The following is a 16,878-nucleotide window of genomic DNA, read 5'->3' as shown; positions in this document are numbered from 1 at the left end:
GATAGATAGATAGATAGATAGATAGATAGATAGATAGATAGATAGATCTTGATATACCACAGTAGGTATGAACAACACAAATGAAAAATAAGTTGGGTTCAGAATTAAATAGGAGAAGGGGAGCAGGCCATATTTCCTTCAGGAAATGTCAAAGCTACTTTAATCTCTCTAAGCTTCGCCTAGAAACAAAGATTTTTATTTTTAATGCAAATATGTTTCCAGAGTTATTATAGGGTTGAACGACATTTAAAAAGCAATATCTAAAGAATTAAAAATGAATATGTCCTAGAAGTCAATCAAGACTCACACTGGCAACATGTACATTGTAATATGTAACCTGTTAGGGAATACTAAAGATGGAAATAAAAGCCATCAAACGGGAAATATAGGCATGACATGCTGCTGACATGGCAAGGGTGAGAGATGACAAATAGGTAGCCAGAGTCTTCCACTACTATACTTGTCATGTTACAATAAAGTGTGAAAGGCATCAGCACTCTGGGTATACCTCCTATGGCAAATTTGTAGAAGGACATAAACAAAAATTCCTGCAGGATAGGCAGATATGAATCAGTTGGAAACTGAATTGCTAAAGAGAAAGATCTATATTAATACAATCTGATCCAGTTTTTGAGTTAAGTGGCCAAATCCAAAGGGAAAACATTTGATCAATATCAAGTTAAAGGAGGGAATCTAGTGAAGTTGTGCAGTAATCTATTTTTGGTCCTGCGCATTATTTTTCCAAATGATGTGGATAAAGGCAGACATGACATTTTTATATGATTTTTAGATAACAAAAACTATTAAGTATACCCAACCTATTATATAACAGAATCAGAAGTCCTTGACTGACTAGAAAATGTAAATGAATGAAATAATTTAAATATAAAATGAATAAATATGAAGTCTTCCATTTGGATTAAAAACAAAATGACTATAAATGCATAATAGAGTGGGAGTAGTGGTATAATAGCTTATTTTCAAAAGATCTGAGTGTACTTCAAAATAAATAAGTCAGCATTTTGACATGGTAGCCAAAAGAGTTAATGAGTTCTTTAGTTTCATTATGAAATCCATGGTGTCAGGAAAGAAAGGAAGATACTGAGGGGCAGAGCCAAGATGGTGGAGTAAAAGCAGTGACTGTCTTGAGCTCTCCTCAAAACCCTTCAAATACCTAAAAAAATGGCTCTAAACAAATTGTAAAGCAGCAGAACTCACAAAAAGACAGAGTGAAACAAATTTCCAGCCAAAGACAGCCTGGATGGTTGATCAGAAAGGAATATCGCACCGGGTGGGGAGAGGAGCACAGTGCGGCATGGGCGCGCAGGCTGCAGCGACCCTGGAGCAGGCCTCAGAGGAATGAATCTCAGGCAGCTGTGGTGGTTTCCAGACTTCTGAAACCAGGAACACCAAAGACAACTTGGAAGGTCAGTGGGAAAAGTCTGTGACTTCGGTGAGAGAGAAGCCAGGTCTCAGCCGCAAGTCCTGAGCATGGGCCACAGCTGCCTCCTGAGCTTCCAGCCCACAGACTGAGAGGGAATCTAGTGGGTGATCAGAGGGGGATTGCAGGGATCTCTTTGCCTGTGCTGAGGCAGGAATCTCTTGCTTTGCCAGTGCTTGGATCTGGGTCACAGTTCTGAGGGGCAGTCCTGGGGCAAGGAGGAGCGCTGGCGTGGTGGAGCCTGTAGTGGCTGTGGAGAGGAAACCCTCCTCACAGTTCCAAGACAAAAAAGAGTACTCATAGACCAGAGCACAGGCCAGGAAAGGAGTAAATACTTTGCCCTTGGTCATAGCACCTTGGAAGAACTGAAAATTTACAGGTCCCTAGAAGTATCTCTGAAAACAGCTGCACAAAACCCTTGAAGCTTGGGACTGTACATTGTCCACACTGGAAACAGACTCTTACCTTAACAAAGATTTAAAAAACTCAAGTAATTGGCTGAGATCATGAGCAAGCAGCGCAAAAAGAGTCAGACTATATTATCTTACTTTGATGACAAAGAAGATCAAAACATACAATCAGAAGAAGACAATGAAGCCAAAGCTCCTACATCCAAAGCCTCCAAGAAAAATATGAATTGGTCCCAGGCCATGGAAGAGCTCAAAATGCATTTTGAGAAGTAAGTAAGAGAAGTAGAGGAAAAACTGGGAGTGATGCTAAAGGAGACCCAAAAAATACTGAAGAAACTAACACCTTAAAAAATATCCTAAACCAAATAGCAAAAGAGGTCCAAAAAGCCAATGAGGAGAAGAGTGCCCTAAAAAGCAAAATTGGACAAATGGAAAAGGAAGTCCAAAAGCTTACTGAAGAAAACACTTCCTTAAAAACTAGAATGGAGAAATTGGAAGCTAGTAACAATTTGAGAAATCAAGGCACTGTCACACTAATCAAAAGGAATGAAAAAATAGAAGAAAATGTGAAATATCTCATTGGAAAAACAAATGACCTGGAAAATAGATCCAGGAGAGAGAATTTAAAAATTATTGGACTATCTGAAAGCCATGATCAAAAAAAGAGCCTAGACATCATCTTTCAAGAAATTATCTAGGAAAACTACCCTGATATTTTAGAACCAGAGGGCAAAATAGAAATTAAAAGAATCCACCAATCACCTCCTGAAAGAGATCCCCAAAGGAAAACTCCTAGGAATATTGTAGCCAAATTCCAGAATCCCCAGGTCAAGGAGAAAATATTGCAAGCAGCCAGGAGGAAACAATTCAAGTATTGTGGAAACACAATCATGATAACACAAGATTTAGCAGCTTCTACATTAAAGGTCCAGAGGGCATGGAGTATGGTATTCCGGAGGGCAAAGGAGTTAGGACTACAACCTAGAATAACCTACCCAGCAAAACTAAGTATAATCCTTCAGGGGAAAAAATGGTCATTCAGTGAAATAGGGGACTTTCAAGCATTCTTGATGAAAAGACCAGAGCTGAATAGAAAATTTGGCCTTCAAATACAAGACTCAAGTGAAACATGGAAGAGGTAAACAGAAAAGAGAAATCGTAAGAGATTTATTAAGGTTGAACTGTTTATATTCCTGCAGGGAAAGATGATATTTGTAACTCATGAGTCCTTTGTCAGTAATAGGGTAGTGGGAGGAAAAAAATTATATGTATGTATGTATATATAGATAGATAGATAGATAGATAGATAGATAGATAGATAGATAGATAGAGGGCACAGAGTGAGTTGAAGATCAAGGGGTGATATCTGGAAAATAAAATTAAGGGGTGAGAGAGAATTATGCTGGGAGAAGGAGAAAGGGAGGAGTAGAATGGGGTAAATTATCTCACATGAAACAGATAAGAAAAGGCTTTTACGGTAAAGGAGAAATGGGGGAAGGTGAGAGGGAATAAGTGAATCTTATTCTCATAGGTTTTGGCTTAAGGAGGGAATAACATACACAATGCGGTATGGAAATCTATCTTACCCTGAAGGAAAATAATGTTGGAAGGGGACAATAGAGCAGGAGGTCGATAGAGGGGAGGGCAGATTGGTGGAGGGGATAACCAAAAGCAAACACTTCTGAGGAGGGACAGGGTCAAAAGAGAGAATAGAATAAATGGGGGGTAGAATAGGAAGAAGGGAAATATACTTAGTTGTTCACAACAGGACTACTATGGAAGTGTTTTGCATGACCACATATCTATAGCCTGTATCGAGATGCTTGACTTTTCAATGAGGGTGGGTGGAGAGGGAGGAAGGGAGAAAATTTGCACCCCAAAGTTTTAAAAACACATGTAAAAAGGAAAAAAGAAAAAAAAAGAGTACTTCTGTAATTTCCCCCAGCTTTATCAAATCTAGAGTAGTCTATTCAATTCTGCACCCCCTTTTCCAAGAAGGACATTGATAAGATAGAGCATATGCAGAGGAGGACAACTAAGATGGTGAAGAGCCTCAAATTCATGCCATGTAAGGATCTGTCATGGAAATTTAGAGAATTTCTCATGGAAAAGAGATGATTTCATGAGAGCTCTGTTTCACTAGTTGAAGGACTTTCATGTTGACAATGGAGTAGACTGGCTCTGCTTGGTCACAAGAGGCCAAAATCAAACCAAACAAAAGCCAAATCATTTAGGTTTGATGTTAGGATTTTTTCTCTCACCAATTACAGGTATTGAAAAGCCAAATGAGCTGGTTTACTAGGTAAGGAGTTCTACTTCCCTAGAGGTCTTGATGCAAACATTGGATGACCAGCCATCATGTATATTATAGAGTCTATTCATGTTCAGGTGTAGTTTGAACTACACAGACTGTGAATTCCATTCAAACACTGAATTCCGTGATTATGTGAAATATGAGCTCATGCATGTCATTTCTTCGTTTATTTAAGCGCCCAATAAGAACCCTAAACAGCAGAGAACCAAGCACTTATGTCTGGACTACTCCAATGGAAACATGTTTCAAAATGGACATTTAACCATGAATGACTGCTTGGCCTCCGAATCATTCTGTTAGTTCTTAATCTTCCTAATTGTCCAGTTGTCACCTCTATAAAAACAGATGAGAGACTTTCTGAAATGTTCTGCTCAAATTTAGATAAGATATAACTGTAGCAACCCAATTAAGTACATAACAACTTAATTACACTGTGAGGAAAGGAAATTAAATTAGACTTCCATGATCTATTCTTAATCATGCTATAGTAGTGTTTTGAGGTCACTGCTTCCCATTCCTCTAATAATTCATTGTATACTTTTTTTTTTTGGCTAGGTAATGGGATTAAGTGACTTGCCCAGGGTCACACAGCTAGTAAGTGTCCAGTGTTTGGTCTGAGGCCGGATTTGAACTCAGGTCCTCCTGAATCCAGGGCCAGTGCTCTATCCACTGTGCCATCTAGCTGCCCCCTCACTGTACATTTTTACAAGAATCAATGTCACCTAGGTTACACAGTGGATAGAGTGTTGTGTCTGTATTCAGGAGGACTTGAGTTCAAATCCAGCCTCAGACACTTACTAAGTTGTGACCTTGGATAAGTCACTGAACCTCTGCCTCAGTTTCTTCACTTCTAAAATATGGAAAAGAATCATATCTATCTCGTAGGGTTGTTGTGAGGATCAAATAAGGTGAAAACTGTATAGTAGTTAGTACAATGCATGGTACATAGTAGCAGTTATATAAATATGAACTTTTGTTATTAATAAATAATATCTTGGATTTGCCTGAGGATCCATCTGATAGATTCAAGACACTTCACTCTACAAAGCGCTAAACAGTAGTCCTGAATCAATGTCAACTCAGGTTGTTTGCTTCAAAGTTTGAGAATTAACTGCAAAGAGTTTTGCTACTTACTACCTTTGCATTCCTAAAGAATGGAGCCTCTTGGGGCAGCTAGGCGGCGCAATGGATAGAACACCGGCCCTGATGTCAGAAGGATCTGAAATCAGGCCTCAGACCAAACAATTGACACTTAAAAGCTGTGTGACCCTGGACAAGTCACTTAACCCCAGTTGCCTAAAAAAAAAAAAAATTAATTAAAAAAAATGTAGCCTCTTGTCCAAGCTCTCAGTGATCCAGAGTTATAGCCAGTTTGTGAAAAGAGATTGGCCTATTGGCTCCAGGAATAAGAAAATAAGAATATATCTCTGACTCCAAACTAGTTATATGGATTGAGCCAGACTCTTCTATCCTTTATCTGCCTTTTTCACCCTAAAAATATTCTTTTTGTTTAAATCCTCTTAATATGCAAGATCCTAAACCACAGAAAAGAAATGAGAAACCATAGATAAAATTTTTGTCTACTCACCAATTAAGATACTGGGAAATCCAAAGGAAGATCAAGAAGTGGAGGAAACTATTGAAAATTTCAGATGTCACGTGGGGATATTAGTCTTCTCCTACACATAAGGAGGAGCCAGGAGACACCACCACAGGGTTACTATTATCTTCACAGATCTGTGAGATTGGCACTTGGAGTTCCCCAATCCTGAATCCCAAACTCCAAAGCCTAGCAAAAGATGGATTGGTTAGAAGTCTGCAGGGGCTCCCAATCATTAGCTGTATTCTTGTACTTTGCCTTAAGAACTAGTACCAGACAACTGCATCCAGAAATGCTATCCCAATAAATTTAATTTCAAATATATAAAGTTTATACATAGGCCATCTTTCATCTTTCTTCAGCGACTTCTGTATTACTACTGTACCTTCTACTTGGAAAGCATTTGCTGGTAAATGGTGTAAAGACCAATAAACACCCAAATTCTAGTTGTAGATTTCATTCTCTTCCTCTTTTAAAAAAATTAAAACATATGTCTTTTTTTTCCAATTTTGTGATACATTTCTTGTTGTACAAGATCATTGAAAAAAATCAGTGGCTCACCAATACCCTTTTCCAGTTCTTTGAATACTCAGTAATTAGTAGGAGTATTTTGGCCAAAATGTTAATGAACCTTCCTGACTTTAGGGTAACACCCAGGCTACAGGTACAAGAAAGGTCCATTATTATCAGTTTGGTTGTTGAAGGGCAGACTGGTGGGACTGGCAAGGACTTAAACTGTATTGGAGCAGGCTAATGAAGCCTGGCTTACTTCCATTCCATAATGACAAGCTGAAGAAGGACTTTGCTGAAGGATAATAAAAGTTATTAATTATTAATTCTAATGATTCAAGTAGCAAAAGAGTATGGCATGGTTTTAAAAGCCAGGACTTGGAGTTAGGAGATGTTGATTTAAATTCCAACTCTGACACTTGCTACTTGAATGACCTTGGACAAGTCACTTAACTTTCATAAGCTTCTGTTCTTTTATTTGGAAAATGGAGATGATAATACATTAATTGCAACTAGCCTTTTTTTAATAAGAAAAAAAAGTATTTTTTAGGTTTGAAAATGTTATAAGAATTGTTTTTGTTCAGTTATGTCCAACTTTTCCTGATCCCATGAGGGGCTTTCTTGGTAAAGATATTGAAGTGGTTTACTATTTCCTTCTCCACTAGATTAAGGCAAACAGAGGTTAAATGACTTGCCCAGGGTCACACAGATAGTGGTTGTCTGAGGCCAGATTTGAACTGAAGTCTTTGTGATTCCAGGCTCAGTGCTCCATCCACAGAGTCACCTAGCTGTCTCTGTTATATGAATGTGAATTATTATTGTTATTGGGATGATCTGTGGGAAAATTGTGATCTGCATGTGGTATCAATCTCAACTGATCCCTTACCATTGCCCTGATATCCTTTAATTCCTCTCCAATTAGACAATTATTTCATTCTCCCAGTAGCTATTCCACACCCTCTGTTTTCTCCTCAAAGCCTTAACTGCAGCCTACTCCCCTCTGTCTCAACCAATGATTTTCTCCTATTTTCATGAAAAGATCAGATTTTGGTTTTTGGTAAATCTCTTAATCTTTATAAGCAGCACTCTAAATGCCCATATCACTGAGTCTCAGACACTATATGTTAATCAGATGGTGGACTTTAGAAGAGTGTTGTGGTGACAAGCATCCAAATGCTAATCACCAGCTCTCCCCAAGGACCAATCAACATTTAGACCCAGTACAGTCTCTGAACCTGACCTCTCACTCTCTCTCTTCTAAAGATTCAGAGGACAGGAGTCTATAAACTTTCAGGCTCCATACTGACCACATCCATATTAATGCCTATGCCATCAGCACACTCATAATAACAGACACTATGGGAAACAATGGGGAGAGCAAAACTAATTCCAGGGTCACACAATCTGAGATCACTTGATTGTAATGCGTGATAGGTATGTGACCTTGAAAGAATCACTTAACCATGTTGGACCTCTTTTTTGCTAATCTGTTAAAAAGGAGTAGTTGGAATAAATGTCTGCTAAGGTCCCTTCCAACTTGAAATCTGTGATCACATGTTCCTGTAAATTTATCACAGTCATGACAATCAAGGATATTATAATTTTAGTGGATAGAACACTGGACCTAGAATCAGAGGACCCGCTAATAGTAATGATAACAACAATATTAACAACTAGCTTTGTACAGTGTATACTACATGCCAGGCACAGTACTAAATACTTTATAATTTTTTTACCTTATTTCATTCTCACAACAACCTTGTGATGTAGGTGCTATAACTATCCTCATTTTACACTTGAAAAAATTGAGGCAAACAGAGGTTAAGTGACTTAACCAGGGTCATACACCTAGTTGCCTCACTAAGGCAATTGGCCACCTTCAGGTTTCTCTCAGTCCTCCCTTCTCTCTCTCCAAAATTCCTTGCCAGCAGGCCATAATTCACCATTTGCAATAATCAATCAGGGATGCATGTAGTTCATGATTTTATAGGTCTGGAAGGGAATTAGTGTTTAGCAGCTGGTGAAACCTATCTTCTTCCCAGGCCTAATAAGCCTGGATGTTTGTCTTCCCTTGGTTTCCCAGCCTTACCAAGAAGGAACACAAGAATGTGATAAGTAGTAAGGCATAATCCAGGAAGTGTCGTTTCCTAAAGTAACAGAGACTACCAGCCCTTTCCTAAATTGCCCAGCTTAGCACTAACGTGTATAGTGCTTGGTTTCAGACACTTGACCCAACCCCAAACAGGAAGAGGTGAAGGTTTCTTGTGTGCTTTGATTTTATGTAAATCCCTACTATCAGCAGCAAAGTACAATGAAAAACAAAACAAAACAAAACAAACAAAAAAACAAAACAAAACAAAACACTGAATTTAAAATGAGAACACTCATGTTTAAATCCTTCTCTTCTCACTTGCTCCCTGTGTGAAAAGGGTCAAGGAGCAACTTCTCTCCAACTTAATTGTTTCCTCATCTGCAAAATGAGCAGCTTGGATTATACTGTGAAAGTCCTTCCAGCTCTAAATCTATGATTACTGGATCTCATAGAATATCTACTCTTCCACCTCAGACCATTTGGAATTTCCTTCTCTGTCAAATGATAGGTTTTATGCTTTCTCACAACTCTGACATTCACACTCCTATCTTCTCTGGTCGCTTCAGGCTCTGACATTTTACGTTCCAGATGCCTTCTGACTGTTAACATTCTAGTCCATTTCAGGTCTAATTCTAATCTAACATTCAATACTTTACATTCTAAATATAAAAAAAAAACTTAAAATTCCAAACTCCATTTTTCCTGTGATTTTGTATCATTGGGTATGTAGGTTGAATTTGAGAATAATATGTCTGCGTCATCTGCTGATTTGGTGGCTCAAATCAATACTTCAGTGCTATTTGGCTGACACAAAATGAGGAATGTAAGGATTCAGTGGCCAACACGACAATAATGATTGCCCTTCTATATGAATTATGCCATTGCAATTCTATACTGGACCACAGATGCCTGTCAAGTCATGAAGGACAATTTCTGCCATTTCAGTGTTTGAAGCCTTTTTCTTAGGAAGTGCCTACAGATGCCAGCGACACTCACTCATTTCCACTGGCACAGCCTTCAAGCTTCTATTCAAGTATTCCCCTCCACCTCCATCACCACCCAATTGCTCCCTCAAAGGAATGAAAACAAGCTAGATAGCTGGAAAGCTGAGTCCCATTTGGGAAGTACGTGATGCTTCAAATGGCCCAACCTACCTGAGCAAGGGCAAACTCTCCTTAGAGACACCTGTGGTCTTGTGGATGAATCTGGGTGGATGGTTTATAACTTTCTGGCAATTTGAGGCCCTTCTCCCTGAAGCATTTCTCTAATCCCTCCCAAAGAAGCAAGAGTCCCTTGGGTAAATGTCTCCAGAGAAAAATCATAATTGCTGAAATCATCTTTGCTGTAAACATGGGTTTGGATTGTGTGATGCTGTGCCATTTACTTATTTATTTTTTTAAAGTGAGTTTGTATGAAGAATTTTTGTGGTGTTCATCTGGGACCTCATTTGTTGAAATATCCCTGCAGATTTTGTCACAGATCATCTTTTATTCAAAATGGATCATTATCATTGAACAACTCCCTAGATACACAGAACTATCAGATTTTAGAAAGAAAATAGACTTTAGGCATTGTAAAATCTTACTATTTCTCATTAATGATGAGGAATCTGAGTCCCAGAAAGCAGAAATTATTCCACCAAGGTCACTCCGTGGGTTAGTGTTAGAGCAATGATTAAAACACAGGGATTCTGACTCTGAGGACATATGCATTTCACTTACACCACGATTTGTAGTCTAATAGGCAAGTTGATTATTCACAGGATTGTCATTCATTTAGTAGATTAATACCTTCCTGTCATCTTCCTTTACTCCTTCTCACTGTTGCATCTTTCCTAGACATTCTGTATATGTATGTGTCAATCCCTTGCTATATTTACAAAGGTTTTTGATTTCTTAGGTGAAGTTACTCCCTTTACTGTGGGGATCTTTAACCCTCCCTTCCTTTTTTTTCTTTTTTTTTTGCTTGTTTTTGTTTTTGGTTTTGTTTTGTTTTGTTTTCTTGAAATACTGTACCTGAAACAAAATCCATACCCTTGTAACTTACTTTTTGGTTACAAGTGTCTCCAAACTTAGCTTGGCAGAATACAAAATGTGTTATCTGACCCATACAAAAAAACCTTTCCCAGTTTGGTAAATCTTTCCAGAATCTGTGTCCTTCAGGCATGGCCTTTATGAATCCAGTGTCACTGCAGCAGGATAAGGAGTCATGGATTTGATTTATCTGCTACTTAATCCGTGGGATGGGGAGACCCTTGAGATAATTACATTCAATGGACCTGGAGAGACATGTATAACACTGAGACAGTGTGGTCAAGTTGACAAAGTACTCTCCATTCTTTATCTCATTTGAACCTTGTAATCATTCTCAGCTTAAACTACTAGAGGTTTGTTCGTTTGTTTTTTTCCAGGTATAGGACAGCTAGTTATTTCCCCCCACAAAAGAAACAGCAAACACAAAACATAAGCATACATTGACAGAAAGACTTAAAATATGTTTTTTTAACTTAATATGACTACTGTTACAGACACTCTTGTCTGTTCTCATTTCCTCCTGCCCCAAATTGATGCTTAAGCATTTTCAGAATGTAGGGCATTTTCCCTTTTTTAATTTTAATTCAGTATTTATTTATTTTTAACTTTTTTTTTTAATTTTTAAATTTTGAGTTCCAAATTCTGTTCCTTATTTCCACATCTTCCCACACACACTGAGAAGGCATGCAATATGAGATCAATTATACATGTGAAATCATTCAAAACATATTTGCATATTATCCACATTTCAAAGAAACAAGAAAAATTAAGAAAATTATACTTTACTTTGTCTTCAGAGTTCATTAGTTCTCTCAGTGGAGGTATATAACATTTTGCACCATGAGTCCTTTGGAACTGTCTTGGATCATTAGATGGATCAAAGTAGTAAAGTCTCTCACAGTTTATCATCATTACAGTAGTGCTGTTGCTGTGCACAATGATCTCCCAGTTCTCACATCTCTTTGCTTCAGTTCATATAGGTCTTGCAATCTCCCCACCACCACTAAAACCACCCTGTCATCATTTCTTATAACACAATAGTACTGTATCACAATTATGTACCACAACTTGTTTAGCTACTCCTTAATTTATGAGCATCCTCTCAATTTTCAATTCTTTGCCACCACAAAAAGATCTTCTGTAAATGTTTTTGTAAGGTCATTTTCCTTTTCCTTTGATCTCTTTGGGATACAAATCTAGTAGTGGGTATTACTGAGTCAAAAGATATGCACAACTTTACAGCCCTTTGGTTCTAGTTCCAGATTGTTTTCCAAAATGACTGGATCAGTTCATACTCCACCAACAATTCATTAATATGCATATGTTCTATCATCCTCTCCAGCATTTCTCATTCCTGATAGGTCTGAGATGATACCTCAGAGTTGTTTTAATTTACATTTTACTAATCAATAGTGATTTAGAACGTTTGTTTTTCATAGTTATAGCTTGGATTTCTTCTTTTGAAAACTGTTTTTTTTTATGTCCTTTGACCATTTATCAATTAGGGGATGGCTCTTATTTTTTATAAATTTGACTCAGTTCTATACTTAGTACATATTTGAGAAAGGAGGGCTTTATTAGAGAAACGTGTTATATATTTTTATATTACTTCATTATTTATAGTACCTTTCAGCATAATGTAATTTCAGTGAGTATCCCTTTTAATTATGTCTTTTTTTACTGTCTCAGATCATGATTGCTTCACCTGTCTTTTTTTTTTCTTTTTTTTACTTCAGCTGAAGTATATTACATCTTGCTCCAGTCTTTTATTTCAACTCTATGTGTGTCTTTCTGTTCCAAGTACATCTCTGGTACTCTTGTAAACAACATGTTGTTGGATTTTGCTTTCTAATCCATTCTTCTGTCTGCTTCTGTTTTATGGGTGAGCTCATTCCATTCACACTCACAGTTGTGATCAGTAGCTATGTATTTCCCTCCATTCCATTTTCTTGTTTCTCTCTCTCTCTCTCTCCCCCCTTCACTCCCGCCCTGTTTCTCTCTCCTTCTCCTCCACCCCTCTCCATCTCTCCTGTCCCTCCTCAAAAGTCTACTTTGTCTCTAACCTTCTTTGATCCACCCTCCCTTTCATCCGCCGCACTCTATTTCTCTTATCTCCTTCCCATTTTCTTTCCTTATTGAGTAAGTTCCTTGTGCATACATAACTGAGTATGTATATAGATTCTTCCTTCTCTGAACCAATTCTGATGAGAATGAAGTTCAAGCCCTGGTCTGACCACAACCCCCCCCCCCCCATCATTTTCCCCTCCATTGTAGACAATCTTCCTGGAATGCCTTTTTTATGTGAGGAGATTTTCCCATTCTACTTCTCCATTCCCCCTTCTCCCAGTGTATTCAGCTTTCTCACCTCTTCATTTTTTTATATAATTCCGACATAATGGACTCACACCTCTGTGTATGTAAACTCTTTTTTAATTGCCCTAATAATGATAAAGTTCTTAGGAGTTACATGCATCATCTTCCCATATACAAATGTAAACAGTTTAACTTTATTGAATCTCTTATGATTACTCTTTCATCACCTTTTTTTGCTTCTCTTGAGTCTTGTGTTTGAACATCAAATTTTATTTTCATCTCTGGTCTTTTCATCAGGAGAGCTTGACACTCTTCTGTTTTATAAAAAATCGACTTTTTTCCCTGAAGAATTATACTCAGTTTTGATGGGTAGGTCATTCTTGGTTATAGTCTTAACTTATTTGCTTTGGAATATCATATTCCAAACCCTCCACTTCTGTAGCATGGAAGCCACTAAATCTAGTGTGATCTTGAATGAGATTCTACAACATTTGAATTGTGTCTTTCTGGCTGCTTGTTACATTGCATTGGTCAGCACTAGCCCTCCTCTTTGCTTTAGTACTGTGACCAGGGCCTGATATCCCCTGTGACCAACCACTAGCACTCCTCTCCTCACTGGATATGTGACCCAGAACTGTGTATAGGCAACACAATTGCTAATTAGTGCCAGTTCTACCCAGTGCCAGCAAATAGTCCCCTGTAATCTCTTCCTGATGAGTTGTTTCACCCCCTTATCATGTCTGAGCTGAGAGCTCCCAAAGCAACGGTTTGCCTCTGCTTTTGCTACCACTACATGTGGGCTTCAAATTATTCTCCACCCCAGTGCCACAAACTTCTCCTGCCTACCTATTAAGTTTTCTTGAGCCAGAAAAAAAATTTCACCCTGACCTTTTATTGGTTCTGTTGCTTCAAAATTTGATTTGAGGCATTATTTTAAAGACATTTGGAGGGTCATGTTGGGAGAGTTCATTTGGGTTGCTGCCCCTGATCCACCATCTTGCCTCTATCTGTGCCCTAGATTTTAACATTTTACAGCTGAGGTTTCTTTTGCCCAAAATTGTGGGAAAACAATTTACTTTTAATTGAACACTATCATCAAAGGTCCCACCATGTCTACAGAGTACAAAGTAATATGCTATTCCCAATAAGGGCATGACATCATTCACTATATAGAAGGCTGAAAAAATCAGTTGAAGAAATTGGAGATGTTTAGCCTGAAGAAAAGACGACTCAGTGTGAGCATTCTCATCGTCTTCAGGTGTGTGAATGTTGTCATACAAAAGTCGTCTTAGGCTAATTCTGGAGCAGATTATAGAAGATCCAAAAGGCAGATTTGGATTCATCCTTGTTATCTGTGCTGTCACTAAATTTGTCCCAAAGAGGTTTACAACGAGCCAACAGAATATGAGCATGTAGATTATACAATTTCAGAAAGTAAATTGATCTACCTCTGTAATAATGCAGAGAAAATTAAGAGAAAAAAGAGTAATAGCAGGAGAGTGACTTGTCCGTGGACTGTTTCCATCTGAAATTATCAAATAATGGAGGATGGATAAGATGCTATTAGTGGTGCAACGGGCACTTAAGAATTATCTGAGTTCACATCCAGCCTTGGACGATCTGTCCACTGCTCCACCTATCTGTCTGGCAGCACCTGGGGGAAGCCTTATTGGATTCCTTAAGATATAGTGCTCCATGACATGAAGATCTATCCTTTTGATACCATTATTGCCCTGTGGATGTCACTTCTGTCTCTGAAGTCGTGGAATTATCTGCTAATTTCTAAATCTGATGGCTTTTTCTTAGTCCTCTCTGCAGTTTCTGAAAGTTTCTTCAATGCGTCCTCCTAGAGACTCACTCTTCCCCTCATCTGTAACACCATTCTCCTGGTTTTTTGTTTGTTTGTTTGTTTTCTTCTGGTCACTCTTGCTTATTTTTCTTAACTCATTCATCATATATTTTGTTAGTATTTCTTGGCCTCAGTTTTCTCATCAGCAAAATGGGGATAAATAGTACCTACCTCAGAGGATTGTTGTATCAAAGGAGATAATATATGTAAAACTATTTGCAAACATTAAATTGCTATATATGTATTATTAGTAGTAGTAGTAGTAATAGTAGTAGCAGTAGTAGTAGTAGTAGCAGTATTAATCAATTAACTGCATCCCCTCAGAATCTTTATTTTTCTTAAAGGCTTAGCTTAGATGATACATAAAACTTTTTTTTAATCTCTCTAGTTAACATTGTCACTTTCCCCAAAATATCTTGCTGTTAATTATCTCTGCTTATATTTCATCCCTACCCCAGTAGAATATAAGATATTTGAGGGCAGGAGCAATTTTGTTACAGTTTTTGTATCCGTAGCCTACCATAATATATAATAGAGAGCCAATAAATATGTATTCCATTGAATTAAGTGAAATAGAATTGAATATTAAACTCTCTGATAAGAGAATATTATGATAAATTGGAAGTCATCATCTTCAGCGGATTCCTCCCAAGCACATTACTCAAAGCTGCTTTCACATCCCTGTTTCTCAGACTGTAGATGAGTGGGTTCAGCACAGGACTCACAAAGGTGTAGAACACAGCTATGATTTTAGATTCCTCAGCACTTTCATCAGTGGATGGTCTCATATACATGCAAAAGAGAGTCCCATAAAAGAAAGTAACAGCCATCATGTGAGAACCACAGGTGGAGAATGCCTTCTTCCTTCCCTCAGCAGAGCGAATGCGGAGAATGACTGCCAAGATGAAGGCATAGGAGATGAGAATGATGATCAGCGAGATGGAGAGGTTGAACCCAGCCGAGATGAACATGGCATATTTTTTGACATAGGTATCAGAGCAGGACAGCTTGATGAGAGGGGGATCAGCGCAGTAGAAGTGATTGATGATGTTGGATCTACAGAAGGACAAGCGGAATGTCAGGATGGATTGGAAAAGTCCTTCAGAGAAGCCATAAATGTAGGGGAAGGTGGCCAGGCAGATACAGACTCTCCTGGATATCTTCACACTGTAGTGTAGTGGGCTACAGATGGCGACATAGCGGTCATAGGCCATGGCAGCCAACATGTAAAACTCAGTGAGCAGCAAAGCAATGAAAATGTAACACTGCACAAAACAACCAGCAAAGGAAATGGTCTTCCTTTCAGATAAGAAATTAGCCAGCATCTGAGGGGTTGCATTGGAGGAATAGCACACGTCTACAAAAGCCAAGCTAGTAAGAAAAAAGTACATGGGAGTATGCAGGCGGGGCTCAAGCCTGATCAAAATGATCATTCCAAGGTTTCCTAACAGGGTGAGAATGTAGATTGAAAGGAAAACCACAAACAGGATATATTGTAGTTCAGGACGATCTGTGAGACCAAGGAGAATAAATTCGGTAAATCTAGTGCTGCCATTTTGGCTTGGCATTTCCTTGGGTCTCTGTGGTCTTCTGACATCAATGGAAACAAAGGAGAAATGAATCAAATATAATGTAATATGGCTTTTTGCATTTCAAAAAATATGTCCTTCAACCTTAAGCAACAGGGAGAGCTATTATAATTATTTTTCCAAAAAGGAATCTGAGACCCATGCGATATGAAAGACCTGACCAATATGAATAACAGAGTAAAAACATCTGGAATTGCATATAGGACTTTTGCCTCCAAATATGGTATTGATCTATTAAAGCACAGTGAATTTCTTATTGAAGAATCTGGAAATTTATTTTGTGTTTCAGATTGTCATTCTCTAGTCCTATAGGCTTTCTCTTCTAAACACAGACAAATGCAAGAATTTACAAAAATGACTAACTTCTTGGATACACCTTCCTCAATTCTAGAGAAAATTCAAAATAAAATACTGATAATCAGCGCTAGTCATCCCCCCTCTTTCTTTACCAGCATAGCTAGATGATCGGTCAAACAATCAGGAAGAATGTATTAAGTGCCTCTGTGGTGCCTGTAACACACACAAGCACACACACACACACACACACACACACACACACACAACTTTCATTCATAGAATCACAGAATTGTAGAACTGGAAGGGGCCTTGGAGCTCATCTAATAGCATAGAATTGAGTTCCATGGGGAAGTGACTTCTTAGAGGTCACATAACTAATTAATTAATTGTAAAAGCAGGCCTGGAACACAGGTCTCCTGACTTATAGTGC

General features: G+C 38.2%; 1 protein-coding gene across 1 annotated transcript; it reads right to left on the bottom strand.

Moving 5' to 3' along the window:
• Positions 1–12,447: 12,447 nt before the first annotated feature.
• On the bottom strand, positions 12,448–16,130 carry LOC114041476 (olfactory receptor 5M11-like). The gene is made up of 2 exons (XM_027859938.1): positions 15,224–16,130; positions 12,448–12,482 (listed from the first exon to the last, which is right to left on the bottom strand). Exons 1-2 carry the CDS (start codon positions 16,128–16,130, stop codon positions 12,448–12,450), a joined length of 942 nt encoding a protein of 313 aa, XP_027715739.1.
• Between the last annotated feature and the right edge of the window lie 748 nt (positions 16,131–16,878).

This window comes from Vombatus ursinus, unplaced genomic scaffold, assembly GCF_900497805.2.
Source record: "Vombatus ursinus unplaced genomic scaffold, bare-nosed wombat genome assembly UNPS02014174.1, whole genome shotgun sequence".
Lineage (NCBI taxonomy): Eukaryota > Metazoa > Chordata > Mammalia > Diprotodontia > Vombatidae > Vombatus > Vombatus ursinus.
This window is presented reverse-complemented; position numbering and strand designations above follow the sequence as displayed.